The sequence below is a fragment of the Myxocyprinus asiaticus genome, chromosome 30 (genome assembly GCF_019703515.2).
Source record: "Myxocyprinus asiaticus isolate MX2 ecotype Aquarium Trade chromosome 30, UBuf_Myxa_2, whole genome shotgun sequence".
Taxonomy (NCBI): domain Eukaryota; kingdom Metazoa; phylum Chordata; class Actinopteri; order Cypriniformes; family Catostomidae; genus Myxocyprinus; species Myxocyprinus asiaticus.
In genome coordinates, this window is record NC_059373.1 from 44,920,372 (window position 1) to 44,946,727 (window position 26,356).

Here is a 26,356-nt window from a genome sequence, read left to right on the forward strand (position 1 = left end):
TTTTTAGAAACAAAACAATACTTATATACTTTTTAACCACAAATGTTCACTTCCGTACATCTCTGTGACGTGCGCTCATGAGAGGGATGACGTAAGCTCATTGGTAAGGTCACGCGTCATGTGGAGGAGGAGTCAGGAAGCGTTTCGATTGATTATATTGATGCACCCTAAATATGCATTTTGGACCATCAAAAAATGGAGTACATTCACTTGCATTGTTTAGAGGATGAGGCCTGAAATGAAATCCTAAAAGTCTTCAGTTCTGTTTTGATGAAGAAAGAAACTCAGATACATTTGGATGGCCTGAGGGTGAGTAAATTATCAGCAATTTTTCATTTTTGGGATAACTATTCCTTTAAAACCAAGCAGTGCAACACTGAGAGCTGTGAAACAATCTCCTCTGTGGTGAGGGTCTGCTGAGCGCTCACAGGAAAAACAGAGCAACACACTTACAGTACATAGGTGAGAAGATCAACGGCAAATGGCAGGTAGATTGTAACATTACAGCTTGACGAATTTGCCAAACAACGGCGTCATGTCACGGCGCTACAGTTCATCAAACATGTCGTTTTATTTACGCTGACATCACCGCACAAATCGGTGGATTTGCGAGGCAGAAACAGCATCAGCAAAGTTGCATTTAACATCCAGCCTCTCCAAGATGACATGGAGCATGACACTGAGCAAGATGCTCTTAAGTATCAAAAACAAGCTTATTCAAAAATCTGACAATGTAAGAAACCCGCGATTACATGACACTTATTATTCTCTGCTTTTGATGCTGAAATGTAAATGAGTATGAGCACAACACTTTGCACATGTTATATGCCGGTAATAACGCCGGTAATGTTTACATGCAAAGTGAAACGGGGGAAGAGGCCAAAAAAAAAATTATGAGTGCCGATCGGTTTTTGCTCAATCTGCTAAATAATACTGGATTATGTATATATATCATAAAACCAGAGGTCAGGTTCCTCTCAAGTTTTTTTTCACCACTAAATAACACTGAAAGACATTTTTTCCTTGCTACAGTTTCTTTAGTTTGATCACTGGGAGCTTTAATACATTAAGACATGATTTTCTATAAAGCTGCTTTGAAACAATGTGTATTGTGAAAAGTACTATACAAATACAAATGACTTGAGTGTAGACAAACCAATTTTTCACAAGAAAAACATGAAAATTGTGAGTTCATATGAGTTTTTCTCATTACAATCAAACAAAATAAATGCAGTGCTATTGTTTAAGTTAATTTATTATAGTTACTTTATTATATGATTTTTGTTGCCAATGTCAGACATTTATGATTTAAAAGACACATGTTGAATCCTTGAATGAGTTTAAGCTATACATTTGAGGGCTGTGTTTTTTTTTTGTTTTTTTTTATTGTATGGTATTGTGAGGCTTTGCATCATATTGTAAAATGTGTGTATCGTTACATGCCTAATAAATACATAAATTAGGAAATAAATCCATGTGGATAAATACATTTATAAATACATAAGGAATTAAAGTACAAATACTCATTTATTTCTCATTTGATTTTTTATTTATTTATGTCTATGTACACTTTTTTTCATTGTTTTATATATTTACTTAAAGCTAGGGTGTGTTATCCAGAGAGGCTAGTAATTAGCAAGCCAGTTTTGAAAGCATAGAGCCCGCCCTCGCTTCAGAGATGTCTCCAAAGCCACGCCTGCTTCTATCTCACACACACACACACACACACAAACACAAACACACACACACACACACACACACGAGAGAGAGAGAGAGAGAGAGAGAGAGAGAGAGCAGAGTCTAAGCACCAGGAGGAGAGACGTGTTGGTGGAATCGATCGCAACAGTTGTTTCCTTTTACTGGTGGTTCAGGAGGAACATAAGGTAGCTGCGGTTGGCCTTCCATTCTCACGCTCGCTCTGCACAGCGTCAAGGAACCCGTGCTGATGACGTGTGATTGTCTGCGCGAACAAGTTGCACGGCGGTATGCAAATATAGATTGACAGACAGGAAGGACATCCTATCATTACATTCGGACCGAATGCAATGATTGGTCGATCATTTTTTAGTCCTGTCCCTTCCACAGAAGATATACTGTATATTTTTACATTTAGACCACTTAAATTACTGATTGCTATCAGGATGTGAAGAGAGTTTCAACCAGTATAACAAAAAATGTTTCTGGAAAAGATTGCACACCCTAGCTTTAAATATATATTTACTAAATTTATTTATTTTATTTTTAATATTGGCAGACTTAGTCCTCCATACCAATTCAACACCAAAACAACAATAAAATCTGGATAAATCCTCAAATTCTAACTTAATGTAAAGGACAGTGAATACCTTAAAGTTTAAATTATAAAAGTTTTATTCATTTATTAATTGTCGTTTTACGCCTAATTGTGACAAATATTTTTTTTATTTGTTTCTATTGAATGAATATAAAATACTTTTCGAGCTGCACTTTGATTATTATTTACTGTCTTTTGGAACTTTTGGAAGAAATGTATCTCATGAGATCCTTGTTACATTTTTAACTGTTCCTAAAAATACATATAGTAACAAATAGGCCTACTGTCAGCTCCTCCCACCAGCCCAACCTTTATAAGCCCTCTACCCACGATCATCTGACTTTTCTTCCTTTCATCGTCCGCGAGATTCAGAGTGACAAAATCTACACATCTCATTTGTAAGGCGTGTAAGAAAGTGGTCTGTTTCATGTGTGTATCTAAATGTATTTAGATTTTGTTCAGCTATGTGCATGATTAACTTTACCATAAATATTTGACTACTTCCTCATTTGAAGTGGTCGTGTGATATTCTGATATGTATATGCATTTATGAGCGTACAACCTCTATTTTTTTTATTTTATTTTTTTTTTATGGAAAGTCAGTCTTTGTTCCCTTAGTGTCGTTTACTATGTCTCCTTATACACTGGCTGTATCATTCACACCTCAGGCTTCCATCGTAATCGAACAATGAGCGAACACGCACGACTCTCGAGAAAATCGCTATTGAATGGCTGCAATATACACTGTGATCAAGTATAAATGAGATCGCGACATAAGCCGTGTTCTTTCAGGGGAGAAAAAGCATGAACGAGCATGTGGCACTAATATGGCTGCCACCATCAGTTTCTCTCAGTAACGCACTCTCCGCTGCTAGTTGGCTTAGTATTAGTTGGCTTCAGACAGTGAACTTGAATTTTGTATCCAGTGTGAATTGTTGTCTGTTTTTATGCAAACACTACTTAGTGCAACACTAGTTAATAGTGCAAATCAAGGTAAAACGTCCAGGAAAAAAAAAAACTCGCACATGGACAATGACGATTGTTACTTTTGATGTTGTCTTATTTGATTACAGGACGTTACTCAAGGTCAAGTCCGTTTAATTTGTATAATGCTTTTTACAATACATTTTCAATGTTGAGTCTTCTGTGCCCTAATTCGTATTTTTTCTTTTTTTTTTTTTTTTCTTTTTTTTTCTCGTTTCCTCTCCAGAGCTATGGCTGCAAAAACCGAGCGCACTTTCATTGCTATTAAACCTGATGGTGTCCAGAGAGGGCTCATGGGCGAGACCATTAAGCGTTTTGAACAGAAGGGCTTCAGACTGGTGGCTATGAAGTTTCTGCAGGTTGGTCGACATCTAAAGACTTCACAGGAGTGGAGGGGAATACCAGATCATTCATATTTCATATAAAAATTCATCTAAATTGTTGTGCGTATTTAGTGAAAACTTTCCAAGCCTTTTATCATTTACATTGACGTTTTTAACCACTTCTAAGGGACCTGAAAATCTGTGTGGCTCACGTGTCAATGGAACAGTGCTGACACTGCTGTAATTCCAATACAAATGTGTAACTTGTTCATCTGCACAGTTGATTGTTTTGATTCATTGGAGTGTAAATGGACCTTTGGTTATGAAAATATAAACCTGCTGTTGTGACATCACAGGCATCAGAGGACTTGTTGAAACAGCATTACATTGACCTTAAAGACCGGCCTTTTTACCCAGGACTTGTCAAGTACATGAACTCTGGACCAGTTCTTGCAATGGTAAGTGCTGTTCATGAACTACTTGTAAACAAAGTACTTCCAAATTATTGTCAGTTTATAAATCTGTTGAGCCCTTTTTATATGCTCTCTGATTTGTTAGGTTTGGGAGGGTCTTAATGTTGTTAAGACTGGAAGGGTGATGCTTGGAGAGACCAATCCTGCTGACTCCAAACCCGGCACAATCAGGGGTGATTTCTGTATTGAAGTGGGCAGGTAAGTGGCTTCATGGCTTTTTGTTTTGTTTTTAATGTTTTGGGAAAGCATTTATTTGTCTAGTCATTTTTATATAATTTAATATACTATTATTAGAACAGGGGCCAGTTTAGATGGTTTTCTGTCTTAAGAGGGCAGTACTTCATTAGGGTTAAATGGTGTCAAGGCATTCCATCAACTTTCTCTTATCAACTCAGAGTTTGATCCTGAATTGTATTAGGAGTTCACAAGTGTGTTCACATAAATGAAGCAAACAGCCAATGGCGTGCAGTAGGGCTGGCTGTCAACTGGGCAGAGAAACTAAGTTTGAATTTTTACCATAAATATTTTAAAAATTCTAATAATATTCTAATTTTAAAGTCAGATGATTTAAAAAAAAAAAAAAAAGAATATTAAATTGACATTGTTTCCTTGGTCCACGAGAGCGCATTAAATACATAAACCATAAAGCACCTTTATATAGCATAGAACACTTCTATCCTGGCTGTTAAAAAAAAATATTTTCAAATGTTAATCAAAAGAAAAATGGGGGGGGAAATGCTTCATTAGACAGTTCACATGGTGTTACACAGGCACTAATACCACAGTATACTACCCCCGAATTTAACTTCATAATAACAGCGAAATACCACTTTTTTTTTTTTTTTTTTTATTCAGTACAGTTGTATGTAGAGTAGCAATATTCACAGATAGCAGTGGTATTCGGCTGAACTCAGTGGTGAAGTGGCTCAGATAAATGGATGGAACAGAGCATGAGGATCTCAAGATGCAAGTTGAACCAACATGGAGTTGTGTTCCTTGCCACAGTCTCCTTCGGCTTGCCCACTCTGGTTATAAATACAATTATTATTTAATTACTTATTTTTAAGCAATACACAATCGTATTTTATCAAACTACACAATGATGACCAAGACATTATAGATATTACAATTTTATCTTCTGTTAATGCCTGATCTTCTGTTAAGCTGCTTTGAAACAATGTGTGTTGTGAAAGGCCCTATACAAATAAAAATCCTGACAAAGCATTTAAACAACTCCTTGCTTAATCTAAAAAATGCTTCTAAGAGAGCAAGATGCAACGGCCAAGTACCTCCACCAACTGTAAAGGGCTGTTCACACCGAACGCTTTTGCAACCATCCATTTGTTTTTCGATGTAAATGCGCGCTAGACGAACGTCTTGGTTTCGTTTAGTTTATTCAGCATCTCGTGCAGGATCTTTTTTTTTTTTTTTTTGTGCTGTTTCTAGTTAAAAATAACTTTTAAAAGCATATTGAGGCACGTGCTTCGTTAAACTGTATTTGTTGCACTGTGTAAAGCCTTTTAGCACAAGAATGCGATCGATCTGAAGTCATCGTCCGTGCTTGGCACACATCCAAAATTCGAATACACTGTTTTAGCGTTCGAAATTATATATACAGTGGTGTGAAAAAGTGTTTGCCCCCTTCCTGATTTCTTATTTTTTTGCATGTTTGTCACACTTAAATGTTTCAGATTATCAAACAAGTTTAAATATTAGTCAAAGTTAACAAGTAAACACAAAGTGCACTTTTTAAATGAAGGTTGTTATTATTAAGGGAAAACAAAATCCAAACCTACATGGCCCTGTGTGAAAGTGTTTGCCCCCTAAACCTAATAACTGGTTGGGCCACCCTTAGCAGCAACAACTGCAATCAAGCGTTTGCGATAACTTGCAGTGAGTCTTTTACAGCGCTGTGGAGGAATTTTGGCCCACTCATCTTTGCAGAATTGTTGTAATTCAGCCACACTGGAGGGTTTTCGAGCATGAACTGTCTTTTTAAGGTCATGCCACAGCATCTCAATAGGATTCAGGTCAGGACTTTGACTAGGCCACTCCAAAGTCTACATTTTGTTTTTCTTCAGCCATTCAGAGGTGGACTTGCTGGTGTGTTTTGGATCATTGTCCTGCTGCAGAACCCAAGTTCGCTTCAGCTTGAGGTCACGAACAGATGGCCGGACATTCTCCTTCAGGATTTTTTGGTAGACAGCAGAATTCATGGTTCCATTTATCACCGCAAGTCTTCCAGGTCCTGAAGCAGCAAAACAGCCCCAGACCATCACACTACCACCACGATATTTTACTGTTGGTATGATGTTCTTTTTCTGAAATGCGGTGTTACTTTTACGCCAGATGTAATGGGACACACACCTTCCAAAAAGTTAAACTTTTGTCTCGTCAGTCCACAGAGTATTTTCCCAAAAGTCTTGGGGATCATCAAGATGTTTTCTGGCAAAAATGAGACGAGCCTTAATGTTCTTTTTGCTTAGCAGTGGTTTTCATCTTGGAACTCTGCCATGCAGGCCATTTTTGCCCAGTCTCTTTCTTATGGTGGAGTCATGAACACTGACCTTAACTGAGGCAAGTGAGGCCTGCAGTTCTTTGGATGTTGTTGTGGGGTCTTTTGTGACCTCTTGGATGAGTCGTCGCTGTGCTCTTGGAGTAATTTTGGCCGGCCGGCCACTCCTGGGAAGGTTCACCACTGTTCCATGTTTTCGCCATTTGTGGATAATGGCTCTCACTGTGGTTCTCTGGAGTCCCAAAGCTTTAGAAATGGCTTTATAACCTTTTCCAGACTGATAGATCTCAATTACTTTCTTTCTCATTTGTTCCTGAATTTCTTTGCATCTCGGCATGATGTCTAGCTTTTGAAGATCTTTTGGTCTACTTCACTTTGTCAGGCAGGTCCTATTTAAGTGATTTCTTGATTGAGAACAGGTGTGGCAGTAATCAGGCCTGGGTGTGGCTAGAGAAATTGAACTCAGGTGTGATAAACATAACTGTGGTTTTAACAGGTGGGGCAAACACTCACACAGGGCCATGCAAGTTTGGATTTTGTTTTCCCTTAATAATAACAACTTTCATTTAAAAACTGCATTTTGTGTTTACTTGTTATCCTTGACTAATATTTAAACTTGTTTGATAATCTGAAACATTTAAGTGTGACAAACATGCAAAAAAATAAGAAATCAGGAAGGGGGCAAACACTTTTTCACACCACTGTGTGTGTGTGTGTGTGTGTGTGTGTATGTGTGTGTGTAATATGTATGTGTATATATATATATTATTTTTTTAAATCTGCCGAATATTCAAAATTCGAGACTGCACGATTCAGTGTCTGCATGATTTCTCCACTAAAGATCTTTTATGTAAATTTAAAGATTTAAACAGTTATACAGCGAAAGAGGTCATTTAAAAAGATCTGTTAAATAAACCCATTTTCACAGGACTAAAGATTTCCTAATGATCAAAAATATTTATAGGAACACATTTCCACAGCAAGAGATTAATTATGATAAATTCAAACATTTACACCACAAGAACAAACACGGCTACACAGCAAAATTGCCAGAGTTAAAGTAACACCCACAGTGTTGAATTTAACACTGGCAAAGTGTCTGTGTCCACACTATACAGTGTTTGTAATTAACATTTTATTTTTTTTATTGATTCCTAAATTAAAGCAAAACATATACATAGAATCAACATTTAAACCCCGCCCTGACCCCCAACAAACATCCCTGTGGTCACATACAGTATATACACAAAAAAAGCAAACCAAAAAAATATATAATATAAATTATATATTATAATCACACATTTATACCTCCACCTTTCTCTCCACCATTCAGGTACACCACATTTAACGATCAACATTTCAGACAAACTTGAACATTTAAAATGTTTTAGACTTCGTTAATTGCAGTCTGAAACAAAACTACAGTAAGGCACAATGTGTTATTTTTATGTGAAAAATGCCTGTCGTGAGGTCTATAAAATATCAAATCAGTCACACAAATGACAGTTTAAAAAAATAACCTCCTCGATACAGAATGCATTCATATGCTCTTCAGAACACGTACAAAAAGAATGTTGGTTCATCCTTCACAATAATATCTTATTGAAAACAGGCATTTAATTTTCAACAGCAGAGCAAACATACATACCAACTTGGTATTCAGTTCAACAGCTTTTTACCCAGGATGCAATGGAGACAGCTGACACATTCAAAGTTTGTTGAAGAATCACTCTGAGTCTTGGGGTTTTGATGCCAGAAGATAGACTTTATTATCAGAGATAGAAAAGCCGAGTCATCTGCAGAGGAACTCCAGCAACTGTGTTTCTGCCTGCTTACTTTCCTTACATGTCACTTATTATCTACCATTTTGTTCTGTGACTCCAGTCAGTTTTTTTTTTTTTTAAGTTGACAGGAAACATTGTGGAGGGGCCTCACCATATATTTTCTCTAATGTCAAAAACAGGAAACTTGGTTAACCATATGTGAGCGGTTAACCATTCCCACACAGGCCTCTGCACAGACACACTCAGTAAGATACATGCTTGACCATAAGAAATATTTGTAGAATAAAATGGCTATGTTTACATTGATTATACTTGAGTAATTTATATTCAACTTGATAAAAATATTCCACATTACTTACAAGTTCCTCCATCGTACCAACTAAAAACTGAACGGTACTTTCGGAGACTCCAGATGCTTTACCTAAATGATGATAGAGCAGAGGCCAGGAAACTGACCGGAGAATCCACACTTTGCAGTGAGTCATAAACGAGAACAATGTCACCACTGCCCAAATTAAAGAGTACCTGAGGCTGCACAATCTCCATGCACTTTGAGTTCCTCGAGTATATAATGTATAAAACAACCATCCAGGTCTGCCACATTTCAAACGCAATGAACGCCCTGGCAACAAACCATGAAGAAATTTCAGATGCTGAAACATACCTCAGTTTTATGAATTCCCACCGGTGTCCTTGACACTTGTATTCTCCTTATCTGTGCCCACTTCAATTCCATACACACTTGTTTCGATGAAAGTGTAGAAGTTGCACAAGGCCTCATTGTAGGATACAGAAAACACAGTGCACCTTAAAGAGTTTGTCAAAGGCTGCAACAGCTGTCTGCGCCATGCAGGGTATGGCCTTCTGGTCCAAGACAATGTAAAACTTTGATACTATTTTCCCCAACACAAAGGAGGAAGAACTGTGTTGATCCAACTCTGTCAAGGAACATTGCAATGCTCGTTCCCACCTAAGAATATAAGACCGGAGAAATTAGAAACAGTGTTGCTTACTACAACCAACAGACAGACATGACATTTTCTACTTCACAAATTCAGCTCTTTGTTTCACTCTTTAAATTGCCCGTCCTGTGACACCCTAAAGTGATCAGTGAACCTAACCAAGACATCTTAAAAGGGATGGTTCATCCAAAAATGAACATTTTCTCATTTACTCACACTCATGATATCCCAGGCGTGTATGACTTTCTTCAGCAGAACACATTTGAAGCAAAACAGAAATATCTCTGCTCAGTAGGTCCCTTTTAAATGCAGGTGGATGGTGATCAGACCTTTTTTTGAAGCTCCAAAAATCACAGACAGTCAGCATAAAAATCCATACGACTCAAGCTGTTAAATTAATGTCTTCTAAAGTGAAAGTCACTTTTGGTGTGAAAAAGATCAATATTTAAGTACTTTTTAACCATAAAGCATCACTTCCAGTCAGCAGCAGTATGTGCGTTCATGAGAGCGCCGAGTTCATGTGGTCTCTCGTGTGACATATTCGCATTGGCATGTTATGGACATAATCTCAGGTTTTTCTCTTGGTTGAGACATCCAGGATAAGCACACAAATGCACTATTGTGAAAAACAAAGATACAAATCAAAACCAATTAAGCTTCTGTACAGCATTCCTCATTTGTAAACCGCGCTGGTCTTCCATGTGCGAACGCATGTCTGTTCTGGCGTGAAACTGCCAATACGATTACGTCACACACATGCTGCTGACCGGAAGCTATTTGTTATAGTTAGGAAGTACTTTTATTTTTTTCGTATGGATGACGTTTATGGTAAGTCTGTGGTTGTTGGAGCTTCAAAAGTCTGATCACCATCCACTTGCATTTTAAGGACCCACTGAGCTGAGATTTTTCTTCAAACATCTTCTACTGAAGAAAGTCATACACATCTGTGATGGCATGAAGGTAAATAAGAATTTTCATTTTTGGGTGAACTATCCCTTTCAGTACTCTGACTCTCATATTCTTGCAAGCACTTCTAGACTAGACTAACTATGGCAAGATGGCGCCGGTGTGTGTGGTAAGCCGTCTGCTACCTGGTCTGTTTGTTCTTTTCACATCTCTTTTCATTTAAAATATATCTGCTCTGTTGGTTTATGACCTCCCAAATGCTTTTTTTTTATTTTTTATTATTAACTCAAACATATAACAAAGAAAAAAGCACAACATTTATAAATATACACACACACCGAGTCCACATTGAACCCCCACTATTACCCCACCCCGACCCCCAACGAACACCCCGTGGTCACCAATAGAATACACACCCCCAAAAAAAAAGAAAATATAAAAATCATATATAATTAAAACTAAACCTCTCTCCACAGCCCCTCAACGAGAGTCCCCCCAAAAACACTAAATACCTACCCCACTTCATATCAAACAAATCTCTGCTCGACATCTCTTCAAAAGCCGCTACCCTCATCTCTGCACACCACACCGGAAATGAGGGAGCCCCATCTGACTTCCATCCCCTTAAAATAATCTGCCTGCCAATCATAATACTAGTCAGGACCCAATTTTTTTTGTGTGCGTTTGTCTCCCAAATTTATGACCATCCCGTCGCACAGAATACAGAGTCTGGGGCCCGAAACGGCACACATGAAACTCTGAACCTTCTTTGATCTTAACACACCCCCAAAAAACATAACTCTCCTTATTTAAAAATAATGTTGACGAGCTGTTTAATCGTGTGCCGGGAGGACTATTGAACCAAAATCCCCCCCCGCCCCGCTCTGGCTGCACTTTCATAATGCCTACGCCGGTTACCTTGTGTCCTTCCCTGGAGGAGACGTTGCAGAAGATGTGGGAAGTGAGGCGGAATGGCCATTTAGCTAAAGTCCTGTTTGGCGTCTTCCTGGGTGATTTTTGTAATAAATTTGATTCCTACAAAACACATAATATGGAATCAACATTTAAACCCCACCCTGACCCCCAACAAACATCCCTATGGTCACAGAGTATATACGCATGATTATAGACACATACAAAAATAAAAAGATACAAAAAATAAAATTAAAATAAAAATACACGTCCAGCAATGTCAAGTATCCGCCCCATTTCTCCATAAACTAATTCAATTTACCTAGTCTTCTAAAAGACCCTTCTTCAAAGACCGCCACCCTCCCCATCTCAGAGCACAACTCATGAAATGAGGGCACTCCAGCCAACCTCCAACCCCTTAAAAGAATCTGTCTGGCGATCATGACGCTGGTTAGGACCCAAATCTTTGTGTCTGTTCTCAACGTCGATGACTGACTGCCCCATCGCCCAAAATGCAGAGTCTGGAGCAAAATGAAAGCCGAGTGCCCAATACATCACACACAAGACTCTGAACCTTCAACTAAAACTCCTGGATCTTAACACACCCCCAAAAGACATGGGATATGTCTCCATCCTCTGAATGGCAATGCCAGCAGGTGGGTGTGTCTAAGACCAAGCCAATACGTAGAGTCCACGGACGCCATGCGAGAAGCAGACGTGCGAGACACAAGCTCTGCGAACTTTGCACGTTTTTTTTTATTATTTTCATGTTATCCGGTGAGATTCGATACACCCAGTTACGTACTTGCTCTTTGAGGTAAACATGGCATTGTCATTTAGGAAAAACTGGAATATTTTGAAAATATGAGCCGAAGGAATAACATACGAATTGTTGGAATTCCTGAGCATAAAGAGGGCAGAGATATGGTGAAATTCCTGGACGAGCTCTTCTCGAGTCTGCTCGACATAACAGGTCATAAACTGGAAATCGAGCGAGCTCACAGAGTCCTGGCTCGCAGAACTGCCGAGGGAGACTGGCCCCAATCGATTCTGGCCAAATTTCTGAAATCATCCGATAAAGATCTCGTTGCGCCAGGCGAGGAGCAAAGGAAAGCTTTCTTGGAGGAATCGCAATGTTTTCTTGTTCCCGGGCTTTGCAAATTCGAGAGAAACGCGATCGGTTCAAGGAATGTAAGAATCTCTTACACCAGCAGAAGATCACTTTTGCACTGATGTTCCCGGCCAAACTGAGAATAGAAATGAAGAATGGTCGCAAAGTATTTACGTGTCTAAAACAGGCACTCTCCTTCATTAATACATTGGAGTAAGCCATTTGATGTTTCTTATATTAGTGGACTGACTCGCGGTTCAGGGACTCTATCTAAGAAAGCTGGGTGCCATTTTTGTGTCTTTTTGCGCTGGCTCTGCCTAGCGGCTGGAGTTTGTGGCATGACTCCAAGAAACTTCTGCATTGACGGATCAGTTTTTTTTACACTGATGTTCCCGTCCAGATCAAGAATGGACACTATGGATGACCGCAAAATATCTACATGCTCACATAAAGGATGTCTTTTTATAAAGTTGACTGGCTGAGTAAGTTATGGTGTGGGGTGTTTTTTGTGCGGCCTCCGAGTTAGTTTGGCTCTTGATCATCCGAGGAACCGGAATGCCAGTTTTGTTTTTCGTGCTTGCTCCGCCTAGTGGCTGGAGCTTGTTTTGTTGAATAACACTCCTTTTGGAACAGCTGTGGATAAATCTGTTTGTTCTTTGTGCTTATGCCTCCTGTTGGCTGGAGTTTGTTTTTGTGGAGTATTTTTAAGGGACAGTAGAATGATTACGTCATCTGCTGAACTCATAACAGCCGGCTCACTGAACAATTGTTTGTGTGTCCGAGGAAACTGAACCGCTTTATATCAGCTGGAGTTTGTTTTGCGGAGGATCACACCTTCGAGACGGTTCTGTGAATGAGTCTACATGTTTTTTCTGTTATGTAATTTTGCCTCACAAAATTTGTATAGAAGCAGATTTGAGCAATCCAATGGCAAAGTTGTCGCAGGGGCTCTCATAGGCGTACATGGACTCATTGAGTTTGGAGAGATTGACGGCGGTTGGCACTGTCATGCGCGGGGTTAATGCGCACGTTTTTCTTCTGTTTTGTTCGGGGGGATGTTCAGGGTTTGATTGTTGCATTAATGGGGAATGTGGTCTGTGTAATCTTATTTTTGAGTTTTTTTTATATCAATGTCAAATGTTAATATGAATAAGTTGTCTCTCTCCACATGGAATGTGAATGGGTTGGGGCACCCTATAAAAAGGAAGGTTATTTATTTTCTTAAACGTAAGAAATATGATCTTTCCCCGCAGGAAGCTGAAAAATTTGGTAAGATATGGGGTGGACATGTTTTCTTCAGTGCTGGCTCAAGTAAGAGCAGGGTAGTCATGTCATTAATAAGTAAACCTTTACAATTCAAATTTCTCAAACAGATTAAAGATAAATTAGGAAGAGTCATTGTTTTAGCAGAAATTCAGGGGCAAAGGTTGATTTTGGCTAATATTTATGCACCTAACGATTATCAGGGCTCTTTTTTTTTGTTTTTGTTTTTTTTTTTTTTTTAATATAGATCTTGAAGGGATGCTGCAAGCCGCTGGCTCATGATATGATATTGGGAAGAGAATTTAATCTTTTGATTGACTCAGTCCTTGATCATAGTGAAGCAAAAGTGTGTAAGCTCCCTAGAGCAACATTGACTCTTCAGGATGTGTAAAAATCTTGGTCTTACAGATATTTGGAGACTTTTGAACCCATCTGGTAGAGACTATACATTTTCTTTATTCATCAGTCCATGAAATTTATTTTAGAATGGATTTTTTTAAAATGTATATATCTAAGTGCCTCATTCCAACTGTTGTTGATTGCTCAATTGGAAACATCACTCCCTGGTGAGTTTGGAGGTGTTGCCACATACGGAGAAAAATAAATCATAGTTGGCGCTTTAATGTATCCCTTTTGCAAAATCCTGATTTCCAACAAATGTAAGACCGAAATCAATGTTTATATGGAGACCAACTGGTCCTTGGTATCCACTGTGGGCGTGGCTTAGGAGGCACTTAAGGCAGTTCTTAGGGGTCGGATCATACAGTATGCCTCATTCACCAAAAAATCCAAAGCATGAGAACTTGTGGAGTTGGAAGGGAATATTAAAAGTGCAGAGCTGAAGCATAGAATATCGTCTGATGTCCTCGGAATTGACTTGATTGAAATACAGAATGCATTTTGTCATGGAAAGTGGAGTTTTGGTTATTCAGGGAAGACAGTCCTATTTTGAGTTGGGAGACAAAGCAGGGAAGCTTTTGGCTAGATATATAAAGCAGAGAGAGTCTTTTTCTACCATTACCTCAGTGAAATCTGCTGGTGGTGAAATTTTTACCTCGGCCACTGATATTAATAATGCTTTTAAAGGATTCTATCTTGATCTCTATAGTTCTACGTCTTTGTCTACTGATGAAAATATTAGAAAATTTGTGGAACCATTAGAACTTCCTAAACCGGCGTAATTAAGGCCTTGCCTACAGGCAAAGCTTCGGGGCCAGATGGTTTTGCTGCTGAATTTTTTTTTTAGATCTTATGCTACAAAACTGGCTCCACTTTTGCTAGAAGTTTATACGGAATCATTAAAGAATGGAAAGCTTCCTCAAACTATGACACGAGCCCGGATCAGTCTGATTCTTAAAAAGGACAAAGATCCAAGTGTGTGTAAAAGTTACCGTCCAATTTCCCTGATCCAGCTAGATGTAAACATTTTGTCCAAAATTTTGGCTAATCGTTTAAGTTATGACATCTCTTAATCATATTGATTAGATGGGGTTTATTCGGGGCTGCAGCTCTTCTGATAACATTAGGCATTTCATTAATATCATGTGGTCAGTAGCGAATGATCAGTTTCCCGTCGCTGCCATTTCACTTGACGCCGAAAAGGCGTTTGATATGGTAGAATGGGATTATCTTTTTAAGATTTTAGAAATGTATGGGTTCGGGAGTACATTCATTGGATGGATTAAGTTACTTTATAGACACCCTGTAGCAGCGGTACAAACAAATGGATTAATTTCAGATTATTTTACTCTGGATAGGGGCACTCGGCAGGGTTGCCCTCTTTCCCCGTTATTGTTCTGTCTTGCCCTGGAACCATTAGCAGCCACGATAAGAGAGGAGGATGATTTTCCAGGGGTGGTGGTGGTAGGTGTGGCGCATAAGCTTCTGCTTTACGCAGATGATATTTTATTATTAGTCTCCGACCCCACTAGATCTGTGCCTTGCCTCCACAGAATTAAGTCCTTTTTCCAAGTTCTCTGGATGCAAAGTCAACTGGTCTAAATCTGAAGCTTTAGCTCTGACTGCGTACTGCCCAGTAACGGCCTTTCAGCCGGGTGCCCTTCAGTGGCTCAAACAGAGCATTAAGTATTTGGGTATTTTGGTCTTGTTTATGGGAAAGTGGGGCAAATATTTGGCATTTTTTGGAGGGCTCTCGGGGAGGAACAGTGGAGAGAGAGATGTAGAGGTTATGTGTGTGATATATTTTATTAATCTTATTATTTAATATTTGTTTTTGTGTCTATAATTATGTGGGACCTCTGGGATGTTCTTATGGGTAGGATTGGGGGGGGGTGTAGTAATAGAGGGGTTAAGTATTGATTCTGTTTGTATATGTTCTTGCTTTTATTTGTTAGTATAGGAATCGATAAAAAAATGTTAATGGTAAAAAAAAAAAAAAAAGACCAAGCCAATACAATCTAGAGGGGGTCCAATACAATCAATGTAAAATGTTGAATTGCATAAGGCGCACCCTTGCATCTCCTAGATGCAGACTTGGTGATATATATTTTTTTTTTAATCCTAGTCCACTCTCCCTCCAATACCAATTTTAAATCTTTCTCCCATAATCTCGAAGTTGAAGCTCTGTCCCCCAGACTCTGAATTAGCAGGGAGTAATACACTGATGCCTCATGACATTTTCCACAAGCAGTAATCACCACTCCCAGAATATCTGCTGCTTTAGGGGGTTGTGTGCTACTCCCAAAAAATAGTACAGAGCAGGTGTCGCAGCTGTAAATATCTAAAGAACTGAGATCTGGGAATCCCAAAATGTTGAACGAATTTTCAAAGGCCCTGAACACTCCACTCCTAATAGGTCACAGTGTAGTAACCCCCCTCACAATCCACTCTGACCAGCAGAAAGGGGATTTAATACATAATTTGGGGTTAAGCCATAAGCTCGAGGTAACATTTAAATAAATTAAACACTCTGGACACTTGTCCATACCGAGTGTAAATGCGAGATAACTGGGTAACTTCTCCGATTAGTTTGATAGGCTTTGCAATGGCGGAATAGGGGCAAGAACTTCTTGTTCAGTACAAAAGCAGGAAGGGGCTCTCAGGTGGAAGCGACCAATGAGCCAGATGTCTGAGACGAATAACAGTTACATTATGAACGCATAATGTAACTGTTACACTCACTTGGATCTTTGTCCTTTTTAAGGATCAGACTGATCCGGGCTCGTGTCATGGTTGGCGGAGGCTTTCCATTCTTTAATGATTCCATATAAACTTCTAGCAAAAGTGGAGCCAGTTCTGTAGCATAAGATGTAAATAACTCTGTGGCAAAGCCATCTGGCCCTGGAGCCTTGCCTGTAGGCAAAGCCTTAAATACCTCAACAAGCTCTTCCAAGATTCTCAGTCAAGAGAATTGTTTTGCTCAGTCGTCAGTTTAGGAAGTTCTAATGGTTCCACAAAGTTTCTAATATCCTCTTCAGTAAACGAAGACATGGAACTATAAAGATCAAGATAGAATTCTTTAGAAGCATTTATTAATATTAATGGCTGAGGTAAATATTTCACCACCAGCAGATTTCATTGAGGGAATGGTAGAAAGAGACTCTCTCTGCTTTATATATCTAGACAAAAGCTTCCCTGCTTTGTCCCCTGCCCTGAATAGCTGAAACTCCACCTTCTGCGACAAAATAGTATTTTACCTGTATTTCAATCGGGTCAATTCCCTGAGGCCATTCGACAACATTCAGAGCTTCAGCTCTGCCTCGGCACTTTTTAATATTCCCTTCCAATTCCATGAGTTCTAGTGCTTTCGATTTTTTTGATGAATGAGGCATACTGTATGATCCGACCCCCTAAGAACTGCCTTAAGTGCCTCCCAAGCCATGCCCACAGAGGATACTGACGACCAGTTGGTTTCTTGATTGATTTTAGTCTTTAGCATTTGTTGGAATTCAGGATTTTGCAAAAGGGATACATTAAAGCGCCAACTATGATTTATTTTTCTCCATATGTGGCAACACCTCTGAACTCACCAGGCTATGATCCGAGACTAAAATGTTTCCAATTGAGCGATCGGCAACTGATGAAATGAGGGACTTGGATATCTAAAATAAAAACCTCTTCTAGAGTTAATCTTAAGGACCGATGGGGAAAAAAAATTATAGTCCCTACCAGATGGATTCAAAAGTCTCCAAATATCTGTAAGACCAAGATTTTCACACATCCTGTAAAGCATCAATGTCGCTGTAGGGGACTTGCACACTTTTGCTTGACTATGATCAAGGACAGAGTCCATCAAAAGATTAAAGTCTCCACCCAAAATTATACCATGAGGGGGTGCCAGCGGCTTGCAACATCCCTTCAAGATCTAAAAAAAAAAAAAAAAAGCCCTGATCATCAATGTTAGGTGCATAAATATTAGCCAAAATAAGACTTTGCCCCTGAATTTCAGCTAAAACAATAATGACTCTTCCTAATTTCTTTAATCTGTTTGAGACATTTAAATTGTAGATGTTTACTTATCAGTGTAATGACTCCCCTGCTTTTACTCGAGCCAGCACTAAAGAAAACATGTCCACCCCATATCCTCCCAAATTTTTCAGCTTCCTGCAGAGAAAGAAACGTTTCCTTGAAGAAACACTATTGTATTTCTTACACTTGAGAAATAACCTTCCTCCTCTTTATGGGATGCCCAAACCCATTCACATTCCACATGGAGAGAGACAATCTACTCATTAACATCTGACATTTTGACATGTATGTATAAATAGATTTCATCTTGTGGATTGCTCAATTGGAAACATTTTAGTCTCTGATCAGGCCCTGGTGAGTTTAGAGGTGTTGCCACATATGGAGAAAAAGAAATCATATTGTTGGTGTTTTAACGTATACTTTTTGCAAAATCCTGAATTCCAACAAATGCTAAAGGCTGAAATCAATGTTTATATGGAGACCAACTGGTCTTCAGTATCCTCTGTGGGCATGGTTTGGGAGGCACTTAAGGTGGTTCTTAGGGGTCGGATCATACAGTATGCCTCATTCATCAAAAAAATCCAAAGCACGAGAACTCGTGGAGTTGGAAGGGAATATTAAAAGTGCCGAGGCAGAGCTGAAGCGCCGAATGTCATCGAATGGCCTAGGGGAATTGACCCGATTGAAATACAGATAAAATACTATTTTGTCGTGGAAGGTGGAGTTTCAGCTATTCAGGGCAAGACAGTCTTACTTCGAGTCGGGGGACAAGGCAGGGAAGCTTTTGGCTAGATTTACAAAATGGAGAGAGTCTTTTTCCTCCATGAAATCTGCTGGTGGTGAAATTTACCTTGGCCATTGATATTAATGATGCTTTTAAAGAATTCTATCTTGATCTCTGTAGTTCCATGTCTTTGTTTACTGATGAGAATAATAGAAACTTTGTGGAACCATTAGAATTTACTAAACTGACGACTGAGCAAAACAAAATTCTTATTCCGAGATAACCTTGGAGGAGCTCGGCAAGGTAATTAAGGCCTTGCCTACAGGCAAGGCTCCGGGGCCAGATGGTTTTGCCACTGAATTTTTTAGATCTTATGCTACAAAACTGGCTTCACTTTTGCTAGAAATTTATACGGAATCATTTAAAGAATGGAAAGCTTCTGCCAACCAGGACACAAGCCCGTATTACTCTGATTCTTAAAAAGGACAAAGATCCAAGCGAGTGCAAGAATTATTGTCCAATTTCCCTGATCCAGCTAGAAGTAAAAAAATTGTCAAAAATTCTGGCTAATTGATTAAGTTATGACATCTCTTATAGATCAGGTGGGGTTTATTCGGGGCTGCAGCTCTTCTGATAACATTAGGCGTTTCATCAATATCATGTGGTCAGTGGTAATGATCAGACTCCGGTCGCTGCCATCTCACTTGACGCAGAAAACGCATTTGATATGGTAGAATGGGATTATCTTTTTAAGATTTTGGAAATAAACGGGTTCGGGAAAACTTATATCCGATCGGATTAAAGTTACTTTATAGACACCCTGTAGCGGTGGTACAAACAAATGGATTAATTTCCGATTATTTTACTCAGGAGAGGGGCACCTGGCAGGGTTGCCCTCTTTCCCCATTATTGTTCTGTCTTGCCCTGGAACCATTAGCAGCCACGATAAGAAGGGAAGTGGATTTTCCAGGGGTGGTGGTGGGAGGTGTGGTGCATAAACATATTTTTTTTTTTTTTTTTAAACGCAGATGATATTTTATTATTCAGCCTTTTATTACTTCAGATCTATGCCTTGCCTCCATAGAATTATTCCTTTTCTAAGTTCTCAGGATACGGAGTCAATTGGTCTAAATACGAAGCATTGGCTCTGACAGCGTACTACCCAGTAACCGCTTTTTCCTTCCAGTGGCCTAGACAGGGTATTATGTATTTGGGTATTTTATTCCCAGCAAATTTGTCTGATTTTAGTTCATTTTGACCCCTTAAGTTTGAGTGGATCTATGATTGTGAAGGTTAATGTTATTAAAATTAATTGTATTCCAAAATTCAACTACCTGTTACATCTCTCCCTGTAGATGTCCCCCTCTCATTTAAAGCAGTTTGATAGCAGTCCTTCATTTGGAATGGTAAACATCCCAGATTACATTTGAATAAGTTACAGAGACTGAATGACAAAGGTGGCTTAGGCCTACCCAAGATTTTGTTTTATTATGCATTCAGTCTCAGACATTTGGCTCACTGGTTGCTTCCACCTGAGAGAGCCCTTCCCTGGTTCTGTATTGAACAGGAAGTTCTTGCCCCTATTTCGCCATTACAAAGCCTTTCTATCAAACTAACCGGAGAAGTCATGTCCCACCCCGTTATCTCGCATTTGCACTCGGTATGGACAAAAGTGTCGAGTGTTTAATCCGGACATTTATTTAAATGTTTCCTCAAGCATATGGCTGAACCCTAAATTATGTTTTAAGTACCCTTTCTGCTGGATTGTGAGGGGTGGTGTTACTACACTCGGTGACCTGTATGAGAGTGGGGTGTTGATCTTTTGAAAATATTGTTCAACATTTTAGGATTCCCAGATCTCCGTTCTTTAGGTATTTACAGCTGCGCCACCTGCTCTGTACTATTTTTGGGAGTAGCATACACCCCCCTATAGTGGCAGATACTCTGGGGAAAGGTGATTACTGCTTTTGGAAATGGTCATGAGTTATCGGTGTATTACTCCCTGCTAATTCAGAGTCTGGGGGACGGAGCTTCAACTTCTATCAAGAGAGTATGGGAGAATAATTTAAACTTAGTATTGGAGGAGGGAGTGTGGGCTAGGATTAAAAAAAAAAAAAGGTCTACATCTAGAGATGCAAGGGTGTGTCTGATGCAATTAAAGATTTTACATCGATTCTATTGGACCACCTCTAGATTGTATAGACTTGGTCTAAAATACACCCCCACCTGCTGGCGATGCCTGTTGGAGGATGGAGATGTAACCCATGCTTTCTCTTCTTGTCCTAGTATTCAGGAGTTTTGTTTGCGAGGTCCTGGGCGCTCAAATTCTGTTCTGTCCCAGATTTTGTGTGTTGGGTGATGGGGCGGTTATTGATATAACCGATAGGTATGTAAAAAGGTGGGTCCTCACCAGCGTGATGATCGGGAGACATAATTCTGAAGGGATGGAGATCAATGGGCACTCCCTCTTTTTATGAATGGTGCACCGAATTGGGCAAGGTAGCGTCATTTGAAGAGATGTCGAATAGACTGCTTAGCAGTTCAGTTGCATATGACCGGAAATGGGGCAGGTTTTTGGCCTTTTTGGAGGGTGCTCTGTGGCGGGCGGTGGAGAGCGACCATTTTTTGTTTGGGTATATATATAAATGTTGAATTAGATTTTTATTTGTGTGTGTGTGTGTGTACACACACACACACACACATACTCTTTTTCAGGACACTATTTTAAAGATAATTTTGTAAAAATCCAAATAAGTTTACAAATTTTTATTGTAAAGGGTTTAAACAATGTTTTCCATACTTGTTCAATGAACCATAAACAGTTAATGAGCATCCACCTGTGGAACGGTCATTAAGACACTTAATAGCTTACAGGCAGGTAGGCAGTTAAGGTCACAGTTATAAAAACGTAAGACACCTAAAGAGACCTTTCTACGGACTCTGGAAAAACGCCAAAAGAAAGCTGCTCGGGGTCCCTGCTCATCTGCGTGAACATGCCTTAGGCATGCTGCATGGAGGCATGAGGACTGCAGATGTGGCCAGGGCAATAAATTGCAATTTCCGTACTGTGAGACGCCTAAGACAGCACTACATGGAGACAGGAAGGACACATGATCATCCTCGCAGAAGCAGACCACGTGTAACAACACCTGCACAGGATCGGTACATCCGAAAATCACACCTGTGGGACAGGTACAGGATGGCAACAACAACTGCCTGAGTTGCACCAGGAACGCACAATCCCTCTATCAGTGCTCAGACTGTCAGCAATAGTCTGAGAGAGGCTGGACTGAGGGCTTGTAGGCTTGTTGTAAGGCAAGTCCTTACCAGACATCACCGGCAACAACGTCGCCTATGGGCACAAACCCACCTTCGCTGGACCAGACAGGACTGGCAAAAAGTGCTCTTCACTGACGAGTCGCGGTTTTGTCTCGCATGGGGTGATGGTCGGACTCATGTTTATCGTTGAAGGAATGAACGTTACACCGAGGCCTGTACTCTGGAGTGGGATCGATTTGGAGGTGGAGGGTCCGTCATGGTCTGGGGCGGTGTGTCACAGCATCATCGGACTGAGCTTGTTGTCATTGCAGGCAATCTCAACGCTGTGCATTACAGGGAAGACATCCTCCCTCATGTGGTACCCTTCCTGCAAACTCATCCTGACATGACCCTCCAGCATGACAATGCCACTAGCCATACTGCTCGTTCTGTGCGTGATTTCCTGCAAGACAGGAATGTCAGTGTTCTGCCAGGGCCAGCGAAGAGCCCGGATCTCAATCCCATTGAGGACATCTAGGACCTGTTGAATTGGAGGGTGAGGGCTAGGGCCATTCCACCCAGCAATGTCCGGAAACTTGCAAGTGCCTTGGTGGAAGAGTGGGGTGACGTCTCACAGCAAGAACTGGCAAATCTGGTGCAGTCCATGAGGAGGAGATGCACTGCAGTAATTAATGCAGCTGGTGGCCACGCCAGATATTGACTGTTACTTTTGATTTTCCCCCCTTTGTTCAGGGACATATTATTCCATTTCTGTTAGTCACATGTCTGAAACTTGTTCAGTTTATGTCTTAGTTGAATCTTTGTTCATACAAATATTTACACATGTTAAGTTTGCTGAAAATAAAAGCAGTTGAAAGTGAGAGGATGTTTTCTCTCTCTGTGTGTGCATGTGGTTTTTTTTTTTTTTTTTTTTAAATGTGTGGTTACTTTCATTTTGTGTCTGACCACTGGATGTTTGTGGGGGGGGGTTCGGGGGGGAGGGACATGTAATTTTATAAATTGATTCTGTGTGTATTATGTTTGTGTAATCCTGCTTTTCGAATCAGTAAATTAATATATAAACTATCTGTAAAAGTATTTGTTATTTGCCAAGAACAACAAAATAAATGTGAGTCGGCAAATGATTAAAGGCAAGTAGTCTTCTGGGAGATTTAGATGAGATTGTTGTTAGAAGTTTGAAAAATTTGTTTACCACCTCCAAGTTTTAGAATTCAAGCCAATCCTAAAAATATTTTGTACATGAAGGTGGGTTGTTTTATACTGGTGTTCAAGTTCACCATAGTAACTTGCACTTCACATCTAGCCTCTGCACTGGAGCGGGTTTGTTCTGGGTAATGGATAAATGTGATTTTGTTTCTAATTTAAGTAACCATTTCATTTAAATTCAATAAAACCTCATGAATTTCATGCATCATCTTGCACCATTTTTTTTTCTTTTATTCCGGCAGTCCTCCGTGTCTTTTAATTTCTTTAAGAATTTTGTTGATCAGGGGCCTGGGTAGCTCAGCGAGTAAAGACACTGACTACCACCCCTAGAGTCGCAAGTTCGAATCCAGGGCATGCTGAGTGACTCCAGCCAGGTCTCCTAAGCAACAAAATTGGCCCGGGTGCTAGGGAGGGTAGAGTCACATAAGGTAACCTCCTCGTGGTCACTAATGTGGTTCTCGCTCTCGGTGGGGCGCGTGGCGAGTTGTGCGTGTCTTGCGGACAGTAGCGTGAGCCTCCACATGTTGGGAGTCTCTACGGTGTCATGCACAATGAGCCATGTGATAAGATGCGTGGATTAACTGTCTCGGACGCGGAGGCAACTGAGATTCGTCCTCTGCCACCCGATTTGAGGGGAGTCACTACGCCACCACGAGGACCTTTGGGAATTGGGCATTCCAAATTGTGGAGAATAAATAAATTTTGTTGATCTCTTGTATGTAGATGTTTAAACTTATTTTCATAATGGTCTTTCTCCAGAGAAGTAAATCACAGACTTTTCCTGTGTTTCATGCAATTGGCTGTTTGCTGCAGACAACACTTATTCTTGTGCTTGTGAACTAATCAAACTCTGGATCAAGCATTTGAGTTGACAGAAGCTGAATATTGAGTGTTGTGATGCCATTTAAACTGGGTTGGATTTGTTTTGGCAACTTGGTGACATGTATGTGAAAAATTGGTTTATGTAACCATTTGTTTTAATAATTCTGAAGGCAGCAGCCACATCACTTATTGTGTTTTAGGAACATCATTCATGGTAGCGACTCTGTGGACAGTGCCAACAAAGAGATCGAGTTGTGGTTCAAGCCTGAGGAGCTGGTGGCTTACAAGAGCTGTGCACAAGACTGGATCTATGAATGAACTCAACAGACTCAAACATGGCATCTATGCACAACTTGCTGGACCAGTTTTTATTTTATTTTTTGGACTTGTTTGGTTGGTTGGTCTGTTCTTGTCTGAAGAACTTGTTTGAATAAATCAAAAGCCTATTATTTGTTTCTAGAGTGTCTTAGTTCTTTTCAGTGCAAATAAATCTCCATGCTAAATGCTTGGCTTGAATTAAAACTGCATGACATAAGTAATTTTTCCAAAAATTGTTTACAGACAGATTTTCACTTTTACTTGACTATCTTGAAGGCCGATTCTGAGCACTATACAGTGGAGGACGCAGCTGACCACCTTGATATGACACTCTGCCGGGACTGAACAGCATTAATCCACTTTTGTGATACAGACACACGTATCATCTCTTTAAAATACCGAAAGTGTGCTCAACTGTACCCGCACATCTGAATACATGACAGGTTATAACGCTCATCTCCATCATTTTATCATTATTTGATGAATTACTGCTGAAATAATTGATAACAAATGTACACAACATCTCTTTTAAACTAAATTTGGTTTACCGCCTTGTTTCATTTGGCAGTATTAGAGATGTAAATTGCACAGGGTAATTTTTGCGAATGAAGCGCAATTTACAATGAGCCAAATGTACATAGAACGGAGGCGTGTTTGCACCAAAGGAATGTGTGGCAGCAGGGGCGTGGCCGAGCATTCGTCCGGGGAGAGAGAGAGAATGCGGTAAGGGTGCACACACCTGAGCACTATAATGTTTCCTGATTGCAGTAAGCACTGGGGAGAGCAATAAAAAGGGACCACGCCAGAGACGAGCAGAGAGAGAGAGAGAGCGCGCGCGCGAGCTACCAGTCAGAAAGAGACTGTTAAACTGTGACCTGATGAGTGTTATGCTGAAAAGCTACCTTTAGTTTAATTAAAAGTCCCACGTTTCCTGTGTCCTCCTTTCCATCCAACGAACCTGTTACAGAATGTCAATGATTTAATTTGAAGACGCTGCTCAATTTCAGCACTTATTGCGCCTGCTAAAATAGATTGCGAGTGGTTAGTGAATAAGACATGGGTATTTGTGCAGAAATACCCCCCCCCCCCCCCCCCATACTATTTACTATAAAGTATCCTCCCTGCTCAGTCAGCCTCCACTTTAACTTTCACATTCTTCTTGTGTTTTTGGTGATTCACATTCTTCATGCATATGCCCCCTACTGGGTAGGAAGAAGAATTTCTATCAAAAATTGACTTAAAATTGAAGTAAGTAATTTTAATCCAATTAACTTTGTCAAATTCCATGAATATCTCTTCACGGTCCGCTAGCTGTCTGTTCTGTGTGTGCACTGAAAAAAATCTGGTGATTGTACACAGCCCTGGCTCTGTAAATGGGAAAATAAACAAAGTGGATCAGACCAATCCACACAACGCTATTCCAGCGTGCATGAATTTGGGGGGGCGGAGCTTCTGAAGGAGCACTGGAGGGACGGGTGTGTTTGTTTGACTGCTGAGTTCAAATATCAAGTCTTTCTCAAGAATCACTTACTCCACCTTTAAATGTTGATCTGTTTCTCACCCACACCTTTCATATTGCTTCAGAAAATATGTATTTAACCACTGGAATCATATGGTTTACTTTTATACTGCCTTTGTGATTTTTAGAGGTTCAAACATTTTGGCACCCATTCACTTGCATTGTGAGGATCACCAGAGCTGAAATATTCACTCTAAAAAAAATCTTATTTTGAGTTCTGCAGAAGAAAAAATCATGCACATCTGGGATGGCATTAAGGTGAGTAAATAATGAGAGAATTTCCATTTTTGGGTGAACTATTCCTTTAAGGCTGCACACTTAAGAGTTGTCTTGAAATAAGTGGTAGACTATTGTATTAGTAGTATATTTTTAAGTATCTTGGAGTACTATGACGGTATCATGAAATATGAATATAATCATTCAGTACCATGGAATTACCCTGGTAACGACAGTGTATTTTATTTTTGTTATAGGGCTCTAATCTTTTTCTTGTCTCATCACTCTTTTCACCTTTCTCATCTCTGCACTCTCACT

At 39.9% G+C, this 26,356-nt stretch overlaps 1 protein-coding gene across 3 annotated transcripts; it reads left to right on the forward strand.

Annotated features, from left to right (window-relative positions):
- Positions 1–2,566: 2,566 nt before the first annotated feature.
- LOC127421072 (nucleoside diphosphate kinase A2) lies at positions 2,567–24,434 on the forward strand. Of its 3 annotated transcripts, none has more exons than XM_051663810.1 (5): positions 2,567–2,691; positions 3,504–3,636; positions 3,957–4,058; positions 4,159–4,271; positions 24,186–24,434. In XM_051663810.1, exons 2-5 carry the CDS (start codon positions 3,508–3,510, stop codon positions 24,301–24,303), a joined length of 462 nt encoding a protein of 153 aa, XP_051519770.1. In that variant the 5' UTR covers positions 2,567–2,691; positions 3,504–3,507; the 3' UTR covers positions 24,304–24,434. The 3 variants fall into 3 exon arrangements, with proteins under 3 accessions (XP_051519770.1, XP_051519771.1, XP_051519772.1); XM_051663811.1 differs by having other exon boundaries at positions 2,593–2,722; XM_051663812.1 differs by having other exon boundaries at positions 2,595–2,700.
- The last annotated feature ends 1,922 nt before the right edge of the window (positions 24,435–26,356 follow it).

Excerpts from the sequence above, each read along its gene's own strand:
- LOC127421072 (XM_051663810.1), top strand. The coding sequence starts at position 3,508 with ATGGCTGCAAAAACCGAGCGCACTTTCATTGCTATTAAACCTGATGGT. Across the intron at positions 3,637-3,956 it reads TGGCTATGAAGTTTCTGCAG|GCATCAGAGGACTTGTTGAA; the intron begins GTTGGTCGACAT and ends GTGACATCACAG. Across the intron at positions 4,059-4,158 it reads CTGGACCAGTTCTTGCAATG|GTTTGGGAGGGTCTTAATGT; the intron begins GTAAGTGCTGTT and ends CTGATTTGTTAG.